Here is a 22,951-nt window from a genome sequence, read left to right as displayed (position 1 = left end):
AACTAGTTCTGTAGACCAGGCTGGCCTCGAACTCACACAGATCCACCTGGCTCCTGAGTGCTGCAATTAAAGGCATGCGCCATCATGCCTGGCTTTCTCCTCTCTTGGTTGATAATTGAAATTATGGGGTGGGTTCTGAGGTATCTTGACAAGATAAAACCAGGAGCCACGAGAATGGTACAAACAGTCATGTCACGGGGAGCTCTCTGATGAGAGTCCTAGAAAACGGTAGTTTTCTGCTGACAAGGGAAAACAACCTTAGGTAAACGTTACCTGTGCTGAAATCGGTTCTCCATGGGCAGAAGTTTCAGCCAGACTCAATGTGTAGGGGCTCCCCGCCCCCCCCCACGCTTCCTCGTCTTTTTGTCCTGCTTCAGTTTTGGGTGAACACTTGAAGACCCCAGTTCTCCCTTGGCCCTGTGTTGTCGCCGGTGCACTGCCCAGGCTCAAAGAGCAGAGCTCAGGAAATCCGGAGAGAAGGGAGAGGGGGCCTCGAGCCAGGGTGCCACAAGGCCCAGCCCTCTAAGACCCCTGAGGCAGGAAGGTCGCTGGCTCACCAGTTTCCCTCAACCTCCTTCCTGAGAGGAAGGGGCTGCCTGTGTCCCCCAAGGGTGAGGGCCCAGGGTAGGGCAGGAGGGAAGCCAGGAAGGTGTCGCAATCCTGGGTCCCCAGGCCTGTCATTAACGACGAAGCTTGAAAGAGAAGTTTCAGGAACTTGTCCGAAGAAGAGAGAAGCAAGAGAAGAAAGAGCAAGCACCGAGGCTGGGCACATCGCCCTAGCCCCAGTGTAAGTAGGGGAGGGTGGAGTCCTGGAGACCCCAGACCATTCTGTAGCATTGCCAGGGCCACATCAGGGGGCCTACAACAGGTGATCCTTGGGAACTGGAAGTCTCTGTGTATGGCGTGGGAAAGTCAGACAGCTGAATCTCTTTGAAAACAGGAGCTGAACTCAGGAATGAGCCCATCTCTCCTGGAGTCTCTGTCCGGCAGATATGTTCTAGAGGCCCCAGATCTGCCTCGCTTCCCTCTTGGCTACTCCCTGGTTTCAGCCCTTTGGCATGCCTCCTCTCCGCAAGTAAGGCTGTGTTGGAGTTCCTGGGCCTCTCTCTCCTCTCCCAGTTCCCTTTGCCTCTTTAAACAGTTGCTGTGAGACTTCGCTTGCTGGGCCTCTCTGCTTCTCTAGACCCCCTGGGCTAGCTTTCGAAACCTGCCTCTGCACCTCTCTGCAGCCCTCCAGCCTTGTCTTGTTGTTGTTGTCAAAGTGTGTGGCTCTCAGGCAGAAGAGGCTTATCTTTGTGTAAGTAGATAAGAACCTAGAACTTCTGACCCTCCTGCATTCCAAGTGCTGTGAATGACTACAGGCCTGTACCACCCTGCCTGATTCTCAGTGTGGTCCTGGGGATCAAGCTTAGGCCTTTGTGTGTGCTAGACAAGCGGTCTACCAACTGAGTCACATCCCCATCTGCTTTATGAAATAGATTCTCACTAAGATGCTCAAACTAGATTTGAATTTCTTCTATAGCCCAGGCTGGCCTTGAACTTGCAATACCCTTGCATCTTAGATCCATGCCACTGGGCCAGGCTCTTCCTCAGTCTATATGTCTCTCTGTGTGCCTTTTGCCCCCAACCCATCTATCTATTCATCAATCCATCCGTTCATGCGTCCCTATCTTTATCTCTATCACACCTGGGAAGCCTTCTCCCTTAGTTTAGTCCCAAGGTCCCCTTCCTTCCTCTCTTCCCACTGACAGAATTTCTAAAGAGCAGGACAGGAGAAGGGACCCGAGGGGGAAGGTTGGCAATGACGAGCAAAGGAGAGCTCTGACAGCAAGAAGAGGGGATGCTCTAGCAGCCATGGCTTAGGGCATCAGCTGTATCAGTTGGCACCCTGAGAGCAGCTGCTGAGTCCAGCAGAGACACCGAGAGTGACCGGAGTGGCCTGAGAGCCTCAGTGCTAGAAGCCGACCCAGGCAACGCAGCAAGGTGGCTGTTCCAGGAGGCTTGCTGGTTCCATTGGCTGATTTCCCGCTAAAGCGGGGCTCACAGAGAGCCACTACAAGAGAGCTTGGTCCTCAAGCACTGTGCCAATGGCTTTAATCTTAACTGTCGCACTCTGTCATTATAGCACTACTGAGACATGAGTGTTACCGTTCATCGTCTTTCCACAAATGGAGAAACTGAGGCTCAGAAAGGTGAAGGAGCTCATCCAAGTTCACCAAGCAGGTAAGTGTTGGAGCCAGGGTCAGAACTGGGTTCCCACCCTCTTTGCATACAGTAGGCAGAGGCTCCAACAGGCCCACATTCCTACTCCCCTGGGACCACTCCCAGGGCTTCTGTAGCAGATGTACTGATGCCAATCATGCCAGCTCCAGACAACCTGGGGAGGATGCCTGGTCTTTTCTGCATTCAGTTGCCTGCTCTCAACACATGCCTGTGGGAAGGATAAGGTGGTACCAGGTATGGGCTAGGTCTAGGTACAACCACAAATGAGTGGATCCGGGAACCAGCATCCTGAACCCTGGGGGCTACGTCTTTCCCTCTCCGTGTGTACATGTGTGTGCGTGTGGTAGTGGGAAATAGTCAAACTCATGTGCGGATGTGAGGTTCGTTTCTTAGTTAAGGTTTGCTATTGCTGTGATAAAACATCCTGACCAAAAGCAACTTGGAGAGGAAAGGGTTTGTTTCAGCTTAGACTCCCAGGCAGTAGTCTTTCACTGAAAGAAGTCAGGACAGGGACTAGAGGCAGGCACTGAAGCAGAAACCATGGAGAAGTGCTCCTCCTGGCGTGCTCCCCACAGTTTGCTCAGCCTGCCTATAAGGCACCAGGACCACCAGTCCAGAGGTGATGCTGCCCACAGAGATCTGAGTCCTCCCACATTGAATATCAATCAAGAAAATACACCACAGGCTAATCTGGTGGGGGCATTTTCTTAACTGAGGGCCCCCCTCCCCAAATGACTCTAGCTTGGATTAAACTGACATAAAACTAGCCAGCATGGTTGCTAAGCAAGATTAGTAGAGAGAGATGTCCTGGGCAAGAGGTAAGAAAAGTTTGTGTTCCTAGTGGCTCTGATCCCTGTTCTTTCTGGGAGGCAGGTTTCACCTTAGTGATACACACACACACACACACACAAACACACACACCACTCCTTAATGCCAGCTGGAAGAAAGCCCTTGGTTTGAATTCTCTCAGGTCTTTCTCTCGAAGTCCTAGGCAGTAGAAGCCAATGTTACCTCCATGTTGCAAACACTGAGGCTCGGAGGTTAAATAGCCTGCCCAGACTGTGGCAGAGCAAGGATGAGCCTCAGCTCTGGCTGCAAAGCTTGTTCTTAAGCATCTCTCACTGTCTCCAGGTAAGCACCTGGTTGTCACAATGATGGGGCTGGGAGCCTGCGCCCTGACTGGAGTTGCCCTGATCTTCTTGCTACTCCCTAAAAGTAAGTGGGGGACTGGGGAGAAGGATTAAAGGGGAGGCACAGATCCCCAGGCTGCTGTGTACCAGGCCCTGGGAGTGGGGCAATGAACAAAACAGCCAGAGTCTCTACATCACAGAACTTAGGGGCAGCAGAGCAGTCACAATTCCAATTACAAAGGGATGGAAGAACGCCAGGGTACAGTCGGGCTCACTGAGACGGAGAAACATACATGCTAACCTGCTGAGGGAGGGCCGGAAGAGCACTGTGAAGGGGGAGCAAGGGTGCAAAAGTCCACAGACGAGAGGGATTGCGTTCTTGCTTCAGGAATAGACCCAGTGTCTGAGCTGAGCCAGGGAGAGTGAGGCGAGGGGCTGTGTGAAGGGGGTGGAACTGAGTGTTCTGACCTGAGAGCAAAGGTTCTGCACGCACAGTTGTGTGAGGACACCTAAGCCTCTGAGTTGGGCGGTGGTGGCACACGCTTTAGTCCCAGCACTCAAGAGGCAGAGGCAGGTAGATCTCTGTGAGTTCAAGGCCACCTTGGTCTACAGAGTGAGTTCCAGCCAAGGGTACACAGTGAAACCCTGTCTCAAAACAAAACAAAACACAAACAAACAAAAAAAAAGCCATCTGATTCTTCCAGAGACACAAAGGTAGTGTAGATAAGGATGGACTACAAGCCTGTTACTGACTTACTGTAGACAGTCATTGAGACTTACTGCCAGTAATTAGGCTCTTACTAATGCCAGCCACCTGGCCACGGGAGGCTGGACTATGGCGGAGATCCAACAGCAGGTCACAGAACAGAGGAAATTCCTTCAGAATGGAGGGGTCTCTGAGTTTAGCAGATTAGTGGTAGTGCTGAGTAGGATATAAGGCTATAAAGTTGGAAGCTAGCCCTATTTTCCCACCCCAACTCAGGGCTGTTACATGCCAGGATCTCAGCAGCTTCAGGAAGGTACTTAGGATGTCAGGTGTGACTGAGGCACTCTGCAGGGCGGCTCTGGGATCTAACTGGTAGGAACTGCTTTTCATCGCCATTCACAGATGAAAGCCGGAAGACGCGGGGAGTCCCACTTACATAGATGAGGGTCGCTAATAATAAGCAAGGCAGTCTAGCCCCTGTGTCTAAGCTCCTCACTCATCACATCAGCCTGCCTTTGCCGGCAGTCACCCAGTCACCCGCCTTTGAAGTGTCACAATCAAGACACTTACAATCAGATCTGAATTGGACAAGGATTGTGGTGGCCTTGGGGGTTCTTATCACTCTGATTGTGGCTTTCACTACCTATCCAGTCCCTCCCTAGTGAGGAATCAGAGCTGCCTGAGAAGAAAAATAGAGACCGCATTCATAACTGCATTCAGGGAGGGCACAGGGATACAAGTGTTCACACAGCGGGGAGCATGCGCATCCTGGGGAAGGTGTTCACACCCCGGGAAGGGTTTATACCACAGGGCGTGTTCACATCACAGGAAGCCTTCACACCAAGGGGGTACACTCACGTGACAGGAAGTGTTCATAGCCCCCGGGGAGTATTCACACCACAGGGAGTGTTCATGCTTCTGGGGGTGTTCATACCTCAGGGGAATGCTCGCTCTGTAAAGAGGGTTCACACCGATGGACGTGGCCAACTGAAATCAGGAGCTGCTTTTCTCTGCAGAGACCATTGATAACCATTTACAGACACATGGTTGTCTCTAGCTCTCTCGACAGTGCATCTTATAGGCATCGTACATTGTACTAACTTCTTCACGTTTGGTCCCGGTGCCCTCCAGATGGGAGGGTGAGAAGATAGAGGGGGTCTCTGAGGCTAGAAGTCCAGAGGTCTTGACATGGCCCGTGTTGGCCTGGCAAAGGAGTCATCCAGGACCCACCCTCTATCAATCTAGGTCCGGAGAGCTGCGGGCACATCAGGCTCTCAGTCCCCATTGTCCGTCTTGGGGACCCTGTCATGGCTTCCTGCACCATCAGCCCAAACTGCAGCAAACTGGACCAAGAGCCGCAGATCCTATGGAGACTGGAAGATGGACCAAACCAGCCTGGAGACAGGCAGCAGAGACTGCCTGATGGGACCCAGGAGTCTATCATCACTCTGCCGCGTGTGAACCTTACCAAGACCTTTGTCTTCTGCCTCGTGCCGTGGGGCAACAGCTTCCAGGTTCTGGATCAGGCTGAACTTCAGGCCGGCTGTAAGTCCCTCCTACCATCCACCCATCTGTGTCCAGCCCTTCTACCAGAAAGAACCAGGGAGAGCAATGACCTCATTCAAACAGCCCTTTGTGAGCATGACAGAGGATATTGTTCATCCTATCTGGTGTTATTATTTAAGCCCATTCTCCAGATGAAGATACTGACATTTAGTGAGGACAAGCAAATTCCTGAGGGCCACACTCCAAATTGTTCCTTGCAGAAATACTTGTCTGCATGGCTGTTTAGCAAGCTCGGTCCTTGGTCATAAGAAGGGCTCACTTCCAGCTCCTCCTAAGCCCAGACCCAGTTTTCTTTCCAAATTGAGCAGAATGGAGTTTGTGTCAAGCTAAGGTATAAGGAACAAATGAAAACCAAGGCATGCTGGCACATCTTTAATCTCAACAGGGGAAAGTGAATCTCTGTGGATTTTTCTTTCCTTCAAGACAGGATTTCTCTGTGTAGCTCCTGACTATCCTGGAACTCACTCCGTAGACCAGGTTGGCCTCCAACTCACAGAAATTCTTCTGCCTCTGCTTCCCAGGATTTCTGTGATTTTGAGGACAACTTGATCTACATAGAGAGTTCCAGGGCTGCTAGAGCTACATAGTGAGACCCTGTCTATTCCACCCCCCAAAAAGGAAATTAGTTCTGGGGCTGGGGATGCAGCCCCATAGTAGACTACATACTTAAAAAGAGCAAGGCCCTGGGTTCCGATCCTAGCACCCCACTAATCAATAACAGAGCCAGGTATGGAGGCACACTTCTGGGATCCTAGTACTTGGAAGCTGAGACAGGAGGATGGCGAATTAGAAACTAGCCTGGACTGTATCATGAGATCTGTCTCCAAAAGAAAAGAGAGCAGCGATCACCATAGCCCCCGTCTGCCTGAGCACAGTTCTGAGAACAGTGGTGAACACCCTATACACAGGAAGTCACTTAGCCTTCGTATGAGTTACTTTTGAATGCTATGACAAAACACGGTGACCAAAGAAACTTAGAAGAGAAAGTATTGAGTTGGGCTCATGGTTCCAGATTAGAGTCCGTGACAGGGGAGCAAAGGTATAGAGGCAGAAATAGCTGAGAGTTTACATTTTGAAGAACTAACTAGTAGGAGACAGAGAGGACTAACCAGAAACGGGACAAATCTTTTGGGACCTCAAAGCCCACCCTCTGTGACACACCTTCTCCAACAAGCCTTCCAAAACCAGTCCACCAACCGGGAACTAACTATTCAAACATGAGTATCTGGGAAAGGGGGCATTCTCAATCTACTGCCCACAGCCCTTAAAGAAACCTAGGAAAGAAGTTGATTATCATCACCCCTCTCTACAGATGAGGAAACTGAGGCACAGGAGCAGTTCAGTCACGTGAAGATCAAATGGCTAATGACTGACCAAACCAGAATGAAACCCAGGCTATCTCTGACAAAGATGCCACCAGGCTGCTGAGGGTCTGGGATGCTAACAGTAACATAAACTGCCCTTACAGGCTCACATTGCAGAAGGAACAGTCCAGCCCAAGGAAGTAAGGCCACAGGTGTACACCCCACCCACAAAGGCTCCTAACATTCTTCCCACCCTATCCAGATCCTCCTGCCAGTCCCTCCAACTTGTCCTGCCTCATGTACCTCACCACCAACAGACTGGTCTGCCAGTGGGAACCAGGTCCTGAGACCCACCTGCCCACCAACTTTACCCTAAAGAGCTTCAGGTACATAGGGTTCCCATTGCCAGCCCCTTCCTCCAGGTCCTGGGTTGGGGCACAAGTCACTGTGGAGATGGAGAGCCAGAGGCAAAGACAAGAGAGGGTCTTGCCTTCTTCCTCTGCCTGACATGAAAGCCCGGCCTCTTGACAGGAGCCGTGCCGACTGTCAGTACCAGGAGGACTCCATCTTGGACTGTGTGCCCGAGGACAGGCAGAACACCTGCTCCATCGCCCGCAAACACCTGTTCCTCTACCAGAATATGGTCATCTGGGTGCAAGCAGAGAATGCGCTAGGGATCAGCGAGTCCCCAAAGCTGTGCCTTGAACCCATGGATGTTGGTGAGTGATACTGGGTGTGAGAAGGGGAAGAGAGCCCCAGACTGGGAGACCCAGAGGGGCCCAGGGAGGAAATGCAGAACTAGGCACAGACAGGGAGATTTGGGGAGACCTGGAAAAGGCAGAGAAGAGAGAAATGGGGAGCAGAGGCTAGGCTCATACTCTTATCTTTATTTATCCACTGGTTTTTCAAAACAGGATTTCTCTGTGTAGCCCTTGCTATCCTGAAACTTGCTCTGTAGACCAGGCTGGCCTAAAATGTGCCACCACTTCCCGGCTCTTATTTATGTACTTATTTATAGGGGTAGTGCATATATATCATAGGGCACTTGTAGAAGCTAGAGGAACTTTCTGGAATCCTCCTTCCTTCTACCTTGAAGCAGGGTCCCTCTTGTCTCTGCTGCTGTCCTTGTACTTCAGGCCTGGGAGCCTCAGGGTGACCCTCCTGTCTTTGCCTCCCAATTTGCCACAATAGTGCTTGTATTACAGATGTGCGCCATTGCACTGGGCTTTTTTTTTTTTTTTACTTTTTTTTAATTTTTATTTTTATTTTCAAGACAGGGTTTCTCTGTAGCTTTGGAGCCTGTCCTGGAACTAGCTCTTGTAGACCAGGATGGCCTCGAACTCACAGAGATCCACCTGCCTCTGTCTCCTGAGTGCTGGGATTAAACAAAGGCATGTGTGCTACCACCACCCGGCTGCACTAAGCTTTTTGACATGAGTTTTGGGACTAAACTCGAACTTGGTTTGTCAGGCTTGTGTAGTAGCACTTTGATCCAATAATCTATCACCCCAGCCTTCAACTGATTTCTTAAAGCGCCCCCCCCCCTCGTTCCCACACACACACCTACTAGGCTGTGGCTGTCCTAAAGATATGGCAGTGAGCAAAACTTCAGAAATCCCATCCTCAGACTATTACAATGTCCGATGACTTTAGAAGTTGACAACTAAGTAGATGCTTGGAGAAAATGAGGGACCAAGCCGCTGGATATCTGGAAAGAAAATGCTAGAAGCAGATGTAGCAACCAGTTCAAAGTCCCTGAGGCAGGCCTTCACCTAGTAAGAAACACAGATCCCCAGACCTAAACACAGCTGGCGAGATGGAGCCAGAGAGGTAAAGAGATTGGAAAAGATCCAGGAAGGAAGGGGGCACTAAGACAGAGCCCTCCCCAGGAGGCACGGAAAAGTTTGACAACCCAACCCCTTGCAGTGAAATTGGAGCCTCCCGAGCTGCAGGCCCTGGATGGTAGCCGTGATCTAGTCCCACGCCAGCCAGGCTGCCTGTGGCTGAGCTGGAAGCCATGGGAGCCCGGTAGATTCATGCAGCAGGAGTGTGAGCTCCGCTACCAGCCACAGCTTAGAGGAGCCAACTGGACACTGGTGAGGCAGAAGACGACCTTGCGACGGAGGTGGGGCATTGAGAGGGGGCGAGTTGAATTGAGTTAGTGTCACCTCCCGCACACCAGGTGTCCCACCTACCTTCCAGCGAGGACCAGTTCAAGCTCTGTGGGCTCCATCGTGCTCCAGTATACAGCCTGCAGATTCGGTGCATCCGTTCCCCTCTGCCTGGACTCTGGAGCAGCTGGAGCCCCACCCTGCAGCTAAGGCCCACCATTAAAGGTGAGAAGCCAGGAGTGGCCACAGAGCCTAGTCTGGTCCCCAGGGCCCTTTCCAACAAAACTCTCTCATCTCCTCCCGTCCACAGCCCCCATCATCAGACTAGACACATGGTGGCAGAAGAAGCAACTGGGTCCCGGGATAGAGAGTGTGCAACTGTTCTGGAAGGTGACTCTCTGAGACCCCCCTCCCACCCCCAACAGAGCCCCAAGGTAGGGCTCAAGAGTGCAGGGTGCCTGAAAGGCTGGGAGACAGTTTGCATGCATGTCACGCATGCATCGGAAGGTGGGTAGTGACCTCGGGGACAGATTGTAACGCGGGGTTCTGGGGTCACCTGTGCCCCAAAGGGTCCAATCAGAGAATAGTTAAGCACCTGCTACATGTACTAACTGGCTTCTTCCTTCTTTCCCTCCTAGATCTTGCCGCAGGGGGATAGAGGGATGGGGAGAAGGGCCTCAGAGCCCAGTTCCTATGACTGGCCCATACACCCCAGGTACACCCCAATTCATAACTGAGCTACACAGCTTCCTCACTGTATTCTTCCTCACCTGTCACAGCCAACACCCCTGCAGGAAGACGGCGGACAGATCCAGGGGTACCTGCTCTCTTGGAGTCCCTCGGATCAGCAAGGGCCGGAGAGGCACCTCTGCAACACCACAGAGCTCAGCTGTATCTTCTACCTGCCCTCGGAGGCCCAGAACGTGAGCCTTGTGGCCTACAACACAGGAGGGACCTCTCAACCTACACCAGTGGTTTTCTTAGAGAACAAAGGTAGAGCACCCCCCCACCCGGCAGCAGAGAGCATCATGGGAATTTTAAGGCTGAACCGCCTAGGCTCCTACCTGTCTAGTCCCACCACTTGCTAACAGAGTGACCTGGCCTGGACAGGTGACCTCCCTCCCTGGCCCCTGTTGACTCCAGAACCTGCAAGCAAATGCACTTACATGCATGGCCTCTTTGGGGCGGAGGGGGAGAAGGGGGAGCAGCCAACTTTGAGCCAACTTTTAAATTAGCATTGTTGGCCAGAACTAGGTTAATCTGAGAGAATATGCACACATACCTACACACATACACGCACACACACACACAGAGCTATGATTCCCACTTATAAGTTGTATGTGTACATATGCATATAGCTGCTGGCAGACAACCGCAGATGTCATTCTTCAGGGGCTGGCCACGGTTTTGGAGACAGGATAGCCCACCGGTCTGAAGCTCACAGATTAGAAGCTACTCTGTGGTGGTCGGTTAGCCCCAGAGACCCAGCTGTCTCTGTCCTCCCGGTGCTAGGATTATAAATGCCACAAGTCTGTTCTGCTTATTGTTTCCACATGGATTCTGGGAATCCAATTCAGGTTTTTGTGCTTGCCTTACAAGCACTTTACCAATTAAATGATCTCCCCAGCCCTGAGCTGTGTGATCCCTAATAAGCCTCTCTGCCTCACTGTATCCCCCACTTTCACTCACTGATAAAAAGGAGATACCACCCTGCCTCCCTGCCGTGATTGTTAGAGAACTCCGTGAGTCACAGACATCAAGCTGAGTGGGGCCAGGAAGTAGCCACGGAGCAGGCTCTGTGCGAGTTTGTTCTGTGTGCCCTCTTTTAACTCACACCAAGTCTACAAAGTGGGGACATCCTTGTTATCACTTCTACTTGGCAGATGAGGGGATTGAGGCTCAGGTCTTGCTGCATCCTGGATCGCAGGTCTGTTGGCAGCAGAGGCAGGATTTGAATCCATGTCCAGCACTGAGACCTGCAGTCTTTCCATGTTCGCACCTATTTCCCACTCCCTCTCCAGGTTCGGCTGTGACCAAACTCCACGCCATGGCCCAAGACCCACATAGCATCTGGGTAGACTGGGAGGCCCCCAGCATTCTGCCTCAGGGCTATCTGATTGAGTGGGGCCAGATGTCCTTCAATAAGACCTGGAGGATGGAGCCCGATGGGAACATCACTGGAATTCTGATACATGGTGAGACGGGCCTGGGAGGGGGATTGGGTCGAGGGACAAGAAAAGGGAACAGAGTGGGTGATGCTTGTCTAGATGTAGTAAGCGCAGTTGGCGCCTCTCTATAGAGGCAACCTCCCCAGAACTTTCTGAACCCTTACCTTGGGGAAGTTCTTCCTACACTCTAGCCAGATCCTTTCTTTGTCTAGCCCACACTCTGCTCCTATTCTGGTTCTGTCACACTTTCCCCTCGTGACATCCATCAAATGAACTACGAGAGATTTCTACCCTTAACCCCATGGTCAGAATCAGGCCACATAGAAAGCAGATTCGGAGGCTGGGTGGCAGAGGTTGGTCTCGACCTTAACGTCATCCCCTCTTCTCTCTGCAGAAAACATAAGTCCCTTCGTGCTCTACGAAATCTTGGTGGCCCCTCTGTACCCAGGCATCGTGGGACCCTCCGCCCAAGTCTACACCTACTCCGGAGAAAGAGGTTTGTCTACCATCAGAATCCCCTGCTCTCTCCCTGGTTGGGCCCTGGCAACTAGACGTGTGAGAAAATGGTACCCTTTTACTTCTGGCCCCTGAGAGGGGTGCTCTCCATCCTGGTTTATACTGGGTCTCCCAAAGCTAGGCAAAATTCAGGAAATGGGGTAGAAGACAGGAAGTCATGCATGTGAGAGAATCAGCAAGGGGGCAGACTCACAGCATCAATCCATGGCCCCATCAGAAATCCAGTGTCCCATCTGATAGACTTGAATGGAGTCCCCAACATGATTCAGAGGGTGAGTGGCAGAAATCAGATACCAACTCAGAAAAAACAGATGTTGCAGAAATTGGAGAAGATTTGTCACCAGACAGAACTGGATTCAAACCTAGGCTCTGCCTCTGCGAGTCATAAAGGGCAAGGGAAATCAGGTGAAATCCTGGGTGGAGGGGTCTCCAGACAAAGTGGTGTATACCTCTAACCCTAGCGACTCTGCTGAGATAGGATTACGATTTGGGAGCTAGTCTGAGCTATGTGGTGAGACCCCCATCTCAAACAAATCCAGTTTCCTCTAGGAAGGGATCTCTCTAGTGTCTCTATCTCCCTCACACACACATTTGCTTTTGTTTCGGAGGTTTGGAGTTTGACTTTTATTGTTTTTTGCTGTTATTTTAATTCATTTATGATCATGTGTGCATGAGGTGCATGAATGGATGCAAACATGCTGAAGCACCTGTGGAGGCCAGAGGGCAACTTTGTACCGTCAGTCCCCTCCTCCCACCTCCGTGTGCTGTGTTAGATGGCTTTCATCATCAGCTGGACACAATCTAGAGTCACCTGGGTCTAGGGACCCTCAGCTGAGCAATTGCCCCCAGCGTATTGATCTGTGATCACATCTGTGAGAAATCATCTTAATGGATGATTGATGTGGTAGGACCTAGCCCACTATGGGATGCACCATCCCTAATTAGGTGGTGGGCATGAGCTGTCTCAGAAAGTTAGATGAGCAAGTCAGAGAGTGAGACAGTAAGTAGCCTTCCGCCGTGGTTTCTGCTTCAGTTCCTCCTTGGATTTGTGCTCTGACTTCCCTCAACAAAGAATTATGACTGAAAGTGTAAACTTGAAATAAACTTTCCTCCCCAAGCCACTTTTGGTCATGTATAGATCACAGCAGTGGAAAAGCGAAGTAGAGCATGTAGGGTCCAGGGATTGAACTCAGGTCTCCAGTCTTGCAGGCCAAGGACTTCACTGGCTGAGCCGTTCTGTTGGCTCCTTTTATATTTGTTTTAAAACAGGGTCTTACATCATAGCTCAGGCTGGTCTCGAACGCGCAACAATCCTCCTGCCTCAGTCTCCAGAATGTTAGGACTATAGACATGTGCAACTATACTCATCTCTGTGAACTCTTTTCTCAGTCATAATGTCCAGTCATGCTACGTTCCAGGTTTTGGGTCCAAAAACTCACCAGAGCCTGGTCAGGTTTACTTGCTCTAATCACATGAACCCTTCTGCCTCTCCCACCCTCCACAGTCCTTCCTCATGCTCCAGAGCTACATCTGAAGCATGTGGGCAAGACCTGGGCCCAGGTGGAGTGGGTACCTGAGACCCCTTGGCTCGGGATGATACCCCTCACCCACTACACCATCTTCTGGACCAATGATAAGAACCAGTCATTTGGTGAGTCTATCCTCAGCTCCCCACAAACTCGGGAGGCCTGGAAGGGGTGTTCCTCAACAGATACAGAGATGGTTTGGCACCCCAAACTGACCATATGCTCCACCCACAGCCATCGTCCTGAACATCTCCTTCCATGGCTATGTCCTGGACCACCTGGAACCTGCTCGTTTGTACCACGTCTACCTCATGGCCACCAGCCGGGCAGGGTCCTCCAACAGTACAGGCCTGACCCTGATGACCTTGGCCCTAGGTAAGAGGAAGGCTGACAGTGAAGACTGCTGGGAAGATACCCCACTTTGCCTCTCCAGAAATCCTGATTTTGCCAGGTGTGGGGGCACACATCTTTAATCTCAACCCTGACAACAGAGGCAGATGGAGCTCTGTGAGCATGAGGCCATTCTGATCAATAGAGAGAATTTCAGGCCAAGCAGGGCTACAAAGTGAGAATTTCTCTCAAAAAAAAAAATTTAAACCGGGCAGTGGTGGGGCACGCCTTTAATCCCAGCACTCGGGAGGCAGAGGCAGGCGGATCTCTGTGAGTTCAAGGCCAGCCTGGTCTACAAGAGCTAGTTCCAGGACAGGCTCCAAAGCTACAGAGAAACCCTGTCTCAAAAAACCAAAATAAATAAACAAACAAACAAACAAATAAATAAATAATAAAAATAGAAAAGAGTGCAGTGCAGGGCGGTGGTGGCGCAGCCTTTGACCCCAGCACTCGGGCGGCAGAGCAGGCGGACCTCTGAGTTTGAGGTCAGGCTAGTTCGGTCTCAAATTCCAGGACAACCAGAGCTTCACAGAAAATTCCTGTCTCAAAAAAGAAAATGGAAATCCTTAGTTTGGAGAGTAATAGGGACCTGCCTTTGGGTCTGCCAGCCTGAAGGAAGCCACAGCCCCACCGGTCTACCTCAACATACTCCTGCCAGGATGCCTCTAACTTTCCCACTGTTGTTGTTGTTGTTTAGTTTGTCGAGACCAGGGTTTCTCTGTGTAGCCCTAGCTGTCCTGGAACTCACGCTGTAGACCAGGCTGGCCTCAAACTCACAGAGATCCGCCTCCCTCTGCCTCCCAAGTGCTGAGATTAAAGGTACACCACCAACGCCTGGCTAACTTTTCCACTTTGAACCCCTTTTCATACAAAAATTTTTACATAATTCTGAGTACGTAAAACATATCCAGACCAAACACTTACTGATAATAAACAATGCATTTATTTTGAAATAATTCTTTGGTATGCATATAAATTTTCATTTAATAAAGATGAAAGCAAACCTGCATGCTAATGAGATGGCTGTGCTTGCTTCTCTTACACAGATAATTAAATGTTGGCTGGGTGTGTGGTACTGCAGGGCAAAGAACATCTTCAGCCACCTTGAGCATTACTCAGAGTTAATCAATATTTTGATTTTTTTACAACCATCAATGCTGAGAAAGACACATTGCATAAATATATAGTACCAAATGGCAGATGTATGCTTAGGGCCATTTCAGAAATTGTTGAAAATTTTGGCATAATCCCAAGCCAGAATTCATCCAACAATTTCTTCTTTTCTGTGAAATCCAAGTCAGCAACCCAAACAGCAGTTCTTAAAATTAATCATTCTAATATGATACTATCCAAAGATACATTGATTTGATATTCACACGCTGAGGATTGAGGGCAGGGAAATACTGAAAGTCTTTGTTTCCAGAATTAAACTATTATGTTCCCGTGATTCTGAGGCCCATAGTGGGTGATAGTCTTGAATATGAGTCGAGATGTTTCAGACAGTATCTGCAATGTGATGGCATGCATGGTGCAAAGTGCACATGTGTGCTAATAACCAAGGCTACAGTGAACTTGCATGATGAAACACAGGTGAGCGCTGCCAGAAGCATGTTAGATGCATTAGTGTTTAGGTTTTTTAAAATTAATGTTTGGGCTGGGCAGTGGTGGCGCACACCTTTAATCCCAGCACAGAGGCAGGTGGATCTCTGTGAGTTTGAGGCCAGTGTGGTCTACAAGAGCTAGTTGCAGGACAGGCTCCAAAGTTACAGAGAAACCCTGTCTCGAAAAACCACCATCATCATCATCATAGTTTTTAGTTGTTTTCCTTTTAAAAACCTTTTACTGCTGCCAAAATTTACTATCCCCACATTCGGTTCCACCGTAGGATCATGACTCACGGTGGAAAAGCCACACACTAAACTCTTCTTGCTTTCACTCACCGCAGAGACATCTGAGCTACACATCTTCCTGGGCCTGCTTGTCTTCCTGATTTCTTTTGTCAGCTTCTGTGGGACTGTCTGGTTCTGCTGCAAGCGGAGGTGAGAGTTTCCCAGACTTCCTGTTGCCCATGGGTGGGGAAGTCCCACCCTGCCTTCCGGACTTCAGACCCCAGTCTGGGAGTCTGTCCTTTTTCACCCCTTCCCCGCTTCAGCTGCCAGAGTAGGGAAAAGGGTGATAAGCTGAGGGGGCACACCTGACCCAGACTTCACTCCCCCTCTTCTCCAGCAGGAAGAACTTCTTTTGGCCAAATGTGCCAGACCCAGCCCACAGCAGCCTGAGCTCCTGGGTGCCCACCATCATGACAGAGGTAATCATGAGACAGAAAGTAATATATACTGTGACTGGCAGATGAGGCACAGCCATTACAGAGATGCCCTTCTGAAGAACACACATCTGAGTCTCACTTTCAATCAGAGATACCCCACCTCCCCACACACACACACATGCACAACACACACACACACATACGCACACACACTCCACTTTGAAGAGGTGCAAACTCTTTGACTCTCAAAGCTTTACCACTTCACTATGCAATGGATACATGGGTGCTGTGGTGGGGTCAGGGGGTGGAAGGTGCTACAGAGGAGGGTGGGAGGTGCTACGGTGGGATGGGGTGGGGTCTTTCCTGACAGACACATGTCAGGAATGTACAGGCGTGAGGCAAGTCTATCCCTTTGTGCTCTGCCACAGAGCAGTAAGAGCGATCACCCAACTGCCTCGTCTCAGGAAGGTACAATGGATGGGGCCGGCATTTGAGATAAACCGTGCCTCATTTTATTTCCTTGTGTTCAGGAAATCTTCCAGTTGCCCAGCCTCTGGGACACCAGCATGCCACCAATCACCAAGATCACTGTACTGGAGGAAGATAAGAAGCTGACCAATTGGGATTCTAGTGACAACTCTCGGACTAACAGTCTTCCCACTCTGGTTCAAGCCTATGTGCTCCAAGGAGATCCAAGAGCAACTTCCAGCCAGTTCCAACCCTCCTCTGGCACTAGTGACCAGGTCCTCTATGGTCAGGTGCTGGGAAGCCCCACCAGCCCAGGAGTAATGCGTTACCTTCGCTGTGATTCCACTCAGCCCCTTTTGGGGGGCCTCACACCCAGCCCTAAGTCCTATGAAAACATCTGGTTCCATCCAAGACCCCAGGAGCCCTTTGTGGCCCAGTCCCCAAGCCAGGAAGATGACTGTGTCTTTGGGCCACCGTTTGATTTCCCCCTCCTGCAGGGGCTCCAGGTCCATGGAGTTGAAGAACAAGAGGGCTTCTAGGACTTTTGGGGTCCTTGAATCTTGAAGGCCCTGACCAGTTCAGAGGATAAGAGCCCTCCATTGAAATCTACTGGCCCGAAGAGAAGCAGAAAGGGCCAGTCTATTCCATCCCTGGCCATTAGTACCTCGCCTTCATCCCACCCTCCACAGGCTGCACCCCCAGGATACCCTCATACTCAAGATTCAGATAGATACTGCTTCCAGCCTGACACTCACCTTCTGTGTTTCCCATCATTTCAGCTGATTTTAGATTCTGAACTGGGGCTGGTATTTTCAGAATTCTTGCCAGACGTGGGGATACATGTCAGTCATCCCAACAGGGAAGGAAGAAGCAGGAAGCTTGCAAGTCCCAGACCAGCCTGAGCTACAAAAGAAGCTCCTGTTTCAAAACTTAAGCAGAAGTTAAATAAACAACAAACTTTTTGTTACGTTTATTTATTTTGTTGGGATAGGGGCTCTCACACAGAGGTCAGAAGACAGCTTTTGGGATACGGTTCTGTCCTTTCAGCATGTGGATCCTGGGAACTGGACTCAAGGCTCAGTGGGAAGCACCTTTGCCCATGGAGGCATCTCACCGATTCCAGAAAAGAATCCTTGAGCATGACTGAGTGTCTTTTACTTTTCAGGGTCCAGCAATCAGGAAGATATTTCTCAAAATCATTCATCTATTTCTCCCTTCCTTCCTTCCTTCCTTCAACCAGCTCCTACCTAGCATCTAAGTCCTGTGCTAGCATCAGAGATTCAAAAAGGACAGCTCAGTCCCCCATAGAGAGCTCCCATACTGGCAGTGGAGACTTGAAACTGATTATCAGGAAACAGGCAAGACTGACTTGGAGCCGGGCAGTAGTGGCGTAGCCTTTAATCCCAGCACTCGGGAGGCAGAGGCAAGAGGATCTCTGTGAGTTCGAGGCCAGCTTGGTCTACAAGAGCTAGTTCCAGGACAGACTCCAAAACTACAGAGAAATCCTGTCTCGAGGGGTGGGGGGAGAACCTTACTTGGGAGAAGTTGGAGTGCTGGGGAACACAGTGAAGCCAGGGAAGAGACTAGCCCTGCTGGTACCTATAACTCCAACACAGGAAGGGTGTATGTTTGAGGCCAAGCTGTGATGATACACAGCAAGTCAAAAGCCTCTCTCTCTCTCTCTCTCTCTTGTATGTGGGGGCTGGAGGCTGGAGAGATAGCTTAGAAGTTAAGAGCACTGGCTTCTCTTCCAGAGAACCCAGGTTCAAATCTCAACTCCCACGTGGTGACTTACAACCATCTGTAATTCCTGCTCTGGGAGATCCACTGCCCTCTTCCAGCCTTCATGGCAGCAGACACACGGTGATGCTCAGATGTACATACAGGCAAAACACTTATACCCATAAAATAAAATCTTACTGAGGAGGAAATATAACTAAAACAATATCTCAGGCCTGAGGATGTAGCTCAGTGTAGAACATTGGCCTAATAGTATGAGTCTCGCAGTTTGATTCTCAGCATAGATAGAAAAAAAAATCCCTTGCCAAACCAGAAACGTTTTTCCTAAGAAGAAAAGAATAAGAGCATCATTATTTAATACAATAAGCCAGAATGTAATTAAGGATAATTACAAAGATAAGCTTTACCCTTTTTTGAAGGACTTACTTATTTTTATGTACGTGAGCATTTGCCTGCGATAAGGCTGTGTACCACACGTATACAGTGTCCACAGAGGCCAGCAGAAGACATCTGGTTCCCTGAAACTTGTCAGATAGCTGTGAGCCACCACACTGAGCCTTTTATCCAGCCCTATTTTTAGTTTTTCTGATGTTTGCTTGGTTTTGTTTTGTTTTTCCCCTTTGAAGAACCTCCAATACTGATTTCTGTGGTGACTGCAGTACACATTCCCAGCAGCAATGTATAAGAATTTCCTTTTCAAGCCCGGCAATGGTGGCACACCTTAAATCCCAGCACTCAGGAGGCAGAGGCAGGGGAATCTCTGTGAGTTCAAGGCCAGCCTGGTCTACAAAAAGAGTTCCAGGACACCCAGAGCTGTTACACAGAGAAAACCTTTTTCGAAAAACAAAGAATTTCCTTTCCTCCACATCCTCGCCAGCATTTGCTGTCACTTATGTTCTTGGCTGGAGTGGGAGTCAAGGAAAGTCATTGTACCTAGGGCGTACATCCGAGCGCAGTGGTTGTCCTCACTGTATCAAGGGTAACATTAGGAGGTAGCAGTTGTTGGTTGGAGGTACTGAGACCTTGAAGAAATCAGTGTAGAGAAAAGGAATTGTTTTCTATGATTTACAGAGTTGATTTTCTGAAGGGGTTTTACGTCCTCTCCATGGCTTTAGTCACAAGACCATCCCGGAACACCTGGAGTGTCTCACGACCTTGGGGACCACAAAGAGTCCACAATATGGACTGAAGTTGCCGGGTGTGATGTTTCCTTCCGAGAACGTATAGATCAAAGGGCTTTGAGGAACTACCTTTACCCACCCACCCCTAAAAAAACCCAACTTTTGTGTAGCAATCAATAAATCCGCCTTTGCACGGCTGTTCAGGGTTCAGTTCATGAGGGCCGGACCTCCCTGCTGCCACAGGTCTAAACTCTGCTTGCAGTGACCCTCTTTCTGTGGTCATCTGTCACAACACAGAACACCGACACTTAGTGACAGCCATTCATCTTGGGGTGAGATGATTTCAATGCACTTTGCTTGTTTTGTTTTGTTTTTTGAGATGGGATTTCTCTGTGTAGCAGCTCTGGCTGTCCTGGAACTTGCTTTGTAGACCAGACTGGCTTGAACTCACAGAGATCCGCCTGCCTCTGCCTCCCAAGTGCTGGGATTAAAGGTGTGCGCCACCACCACCACCCGGCTATCAGTGCACTTTTCATAGGCATTTTCATTGTGGCCAGGTACGTTGAGTTTTGTTTTGTTTTTTTCCAAATGCCTATTGACAATTTTCATTTTTTCTTTTGAGGTCTGACCAGTTCATTTGCCCATGTATCGAGAGATGATTTGGTATGGAGAGTGTAATTATTGGAGCTCTTTGTATACTATGCATAATTCCATTAGATAACTAACTGGCCAAATCTTCTTCCATTCTGTAGGCTCCACACACGTAGAGACCGAAGTTTGAATGCTACTTTCCATGGTTATTGGTTTTGTTTGTATTGTTTTTGAGGCAGGATTTTATTAATTCTGGTTGGACTGAAACTTGCTTTGTAAACCAGGTTGGCCTCAAACTCACAGAAATCCACCTGTGCAGGGACTAAAGGCAGGCACCACCATGCCCATTCACCTTACTTTTTTCTCTTTCTTTCTTTCTTTTTTTGATTTACTTATTTTACATGTATGAGTGCTTTGACTACATGTATGTGAACCACATGCATGCCTGGTGCCTTCAGTGGTGAGACTAGAGCATCAGATCACCTGGAAAGGGAGGTACAGAAGGCTGTGAGCTATCATATGTGTGCTAGGAACCAAATCTAGGTCCTCTGCAAGAGCAACTGAAGGGGACCCCGCACAGCAGGGGTTCCCTCCCAGACCTGGATTAGGCACAAACCACACCCAAACACTTGTTTTCACAGAGATCCTTTACTAAGCAGGGAAGAAAAGTTAAAGTGGCTGCTTTCTGACTCCGGCAGAAAAACAGCAGCAAATGACCATGCAGGTGTAATTTTAAAAGGAGAAGAAGGGGAGGCCTGTGTTAGAATGGGCTAGGATGCAGTGGTAAAGACAGGGGATGAGGGGGAAGAGAAGGGGCAAGGGGAAGGGAGAAGTGTAGCTCGAATAATAAAAACCCAGAGACAGATATTGGAGTTCAACCTGAAGATCAGAGAAGCAAAGCAGCCAAGCCACTAGAAAGCTCTTACCTCTTTGAAATCTTCCAACTGAAAGAGAGTGAGTTCCTGTCTCATCCCGCCTTATATTCCTCTCTAGTGCTGGGATTAAAGGTATTCACTCCACCACCACCTGGCCTCTATGACTAACTAGGGTGGCTGTTTTGTGTTCTGGTCTCCGGCAAGCTTTATTTACTAAAATACAAATGAAATACCATAACAGGGAAGCGGTATTTGTTCTAGAGGGACAAAGACTGCCTCTGGATAGAGACAAAATAGAAACGACCCATAGGCAAATGGCAGTTTATAAAGGTAAAATAGAAAATTCTGTATTAGGATGAGGTATTTAATTAATTAATTAATTAATTAATTTTTGGTTTTTTGAGACAGGGTTTCTCTGTGCAGCTTTGAAGCCTGTCTTGGCATTTGCTCTATAGACCAGGCTGGCCTCGAACTCACAAGAGATCCACCTGCCACTGCCTCCAAGTGCTGGGATTAAAGGCATGTGCCACCACCCCTGCCTGGCAAGGTGTTTAATTTCAATTGGGCATATTAATTGGGTAAGCCAAAGGGGGCTTGTGATTGCTGGATTTCAATACTTTGATAGCTGGACCTTGGTAGTCAGCCTCAGGAGGAGGAAGTGACCAAATAAGGGACTAGACCTTGGAGGCTAGTTTTAGGGATACAATCTGTTTTTAGCAAGGCAGAGGGACTGGGGGATAAGGGCAAGGCCTGCCAGAGACATAAGTACAGGGAGCTTTTGTCTCTTCAGTGACAAGCATTCATCTCTCCAGCCAGCTCACCTCACTTTGTAAACAGGATCTGAAGCTCCTGGATCCAGTTAGACTAGCTGGCCATGAGCTCCCAGGAGCCATCCACTCTGCCTCCCTGGAATTCTAGGCACTATGCCTGGCTTTTACATGACTGCTAAAGTCTGATCTTGGGGCTTCATGGTTGCAGAGCAAGCACAAACAAACTGAACCATCTTCCCTGCCTCACGCCTTTCTGAGACAGGGTCTCATCTAGCTCAGGTTAGCCTCAAACCTCCTACACAACCAAAGACAACCCTGAACAACATCTAATCCTCTTGCCTTCAATTCTAAAGAGCTAGGATTACAAGCACATGCCACTACACCCGATTTGTACGTACTGCTGGGGATCCAACCCAGGACTCTTCATTCTAGGCAGAGACTCTGCTAACTGAACAACAACCCCAGCTGCCCAAAGTCACTTTAATTTTCATGCAACCACACTCCCGCCAATTCTTGAGATTATTTCCTGGGCTATTGGAGTCCTCAGAAAAACCTTGCCTATGTCTGTGTCTACTTTCCTCTGGCCCTGGTCTCAAGTTTGGGGTCAAGTCAGGGGCAGGGTATTCTCTCCTTGGCCCTTTCCCCCCTCTACCCCCTACTTCTCCTTTATATGTGCCCTTACATCCCTCATTTCACTATAATCACAACTAGCTGAATACTGAATGCTAACTACTTAACCATGTGTTTTGTATACAGTGGCCTCAATCTAAAGGCAGAACAACCTAAAAGACACATTACCATCCCCATCTGACGTTTGAGAGCACTGGTGCAGAAAGGTAGACAACACAGGGTCTCAGTAACGGTCAGTACTCTTCCAGAAATTTCCATCTTCAGTCACTGGGCTACAAAGCCGCCCAAAGGCTGGAACTTGGGGGTTCTTACAGGGTCCCTGACTCCGGGGAAGAAGGGACGAGAAAGAATATTAACCTCTGGTGTGGCCGGTCCCACAGAAACACCCCCACCCCAAACTAGGAGCCTACGGCAGTGGTTCTCAACCTTTCTAATGCTGCGACCCTTTACTACAGTTCATTATGTTGTGGTGACCCCCCCTACCATAAAATTATTTTTGTTGCTACTGTTATGCATCATAATGTAAATATCTGATATGCAGGATACCTGATATACGACCCCTGTGAAAGGGTCTTTTGACTCGCCCCCCCACACACACACACACGGGTCGCAATCCATAGGTTGAGAAGCACTGACCTAAAGTCAGTAGGAAGAAATTAAGGCTGAATGCAAGGTCAATAAGTGACATTTTAGAGTTTACACAGAGCGCTTTGCCGGGCCACCCACCAGGACAACCCAGGCAGTTCCACCCCAGTCCCTCGGCACCCTACCAATCCATCGCTCAGCCTTCGGCTGCTTTTCTCGAGGGCTCACCTCGATTGGTCGAGCCTGAACCGTTATGGCTGCGCCC

The 22,951-nt window shown here is 49.5% G+C and overlaps 1 protein-coding gene across 3 annotated transcripts; it reads left to right on the top strand.

Annotated features, from left to right (window-relative positions):
* Positions 1-631: 631 nt before the first annotated feature.
* On the top strand, positions 632-17,341 carry Csf3r (colony stimulating factor 3 receptor). 3 transcript variants are annotated; one of them, XM_048434447.3, is made up of 18 exons: positions 632-787; positions 941-1,075; positions 2,126-2,223; positions 3,355-3,438; positions 5,305-5,604; positions 7,192-7,315; positions 7,461-7,648; positions 8,856-9,025; positions 9,112-9,265; positions 9,351-9,430; positions 9,820-10,033; positions 11,062-11,235; positions 11,603-11,704; positions 13,229-13,375; positions 13,485-13,625; positions 15,586-15,679; positions 15,867-15,948; positions 16,437-17,341. In XM_048434447.3, exons 3-18 carry the CDS (start codon positions 2,169-2,171, stop codon positions 16,911-16,913), a joined length of 2,586 nt encoding a protein of 861 aa, XP_048290404.3. In that variant the 5' UTR covers positions 632-787; positions 941-1,075; positions 2,126-2,168; the 3' UTR covers positions 16,914-17,341. The 3 variants fall into 3 exon arrangements, with proteins under 3 accessions (XP_048290404.3, XP_048290405.3, XP_048290403.3); XM_048434448.3 differs by lacking the exon at positions 941-1,075 and having other exon boundaries at positions 634-787; positions 15,870-15,948; XM_048434446.3 differs by lacking the exon at positions 941-1,075 and having other exon boundaries at positions 634-787.
* The last annotated feature ends 5,610 nt before the right edge of the window (positions 17,342-22,951 follow it).

This window comes from Myodes glareolus, chromosome 3, assembly GCF_982192425.1.
Source record: "Myodes glareolus chromosome 3, mMyoGla1.1, whole genome shotgun sequence".
NCBI classification, from domain to species: domain Eukaryota; kingdom Metazoa; phylum Chordata; class Mammalia; order Rodentia; family Cricetidae; genus Myodes; species Myodes glareolus.
Note: the sequence above shows the minus strand (reverse complement) of the source record. Positions and strands in the feature narration are given on the sequence as shown.

Bases quoted from the DNA above. Each gene is read 5' to 3' on its own strand.
- Csf3r (XM_048434447.3), top strand. From the start codon at position 2,169: ATGGAGAAACTGAGGCTCAGAAAGGTGAAGGAGCTCATCCAAGTTCAC. The intron at 2,224-3,354 runs GTAAGTGTTGGA...CACTGTCTCCAG, and splicing joins CATCCAAGTTCACCAAGCAG to GTAAGCACCTGGTTGTCACA. The intron at 15,949-16,436 runs GTAATCATGAGA...CCTTGTGTTCAG, and splicing joins TGCCCACCATCATGACAGAG to GAAATCTTCCAGTTGCCCAG.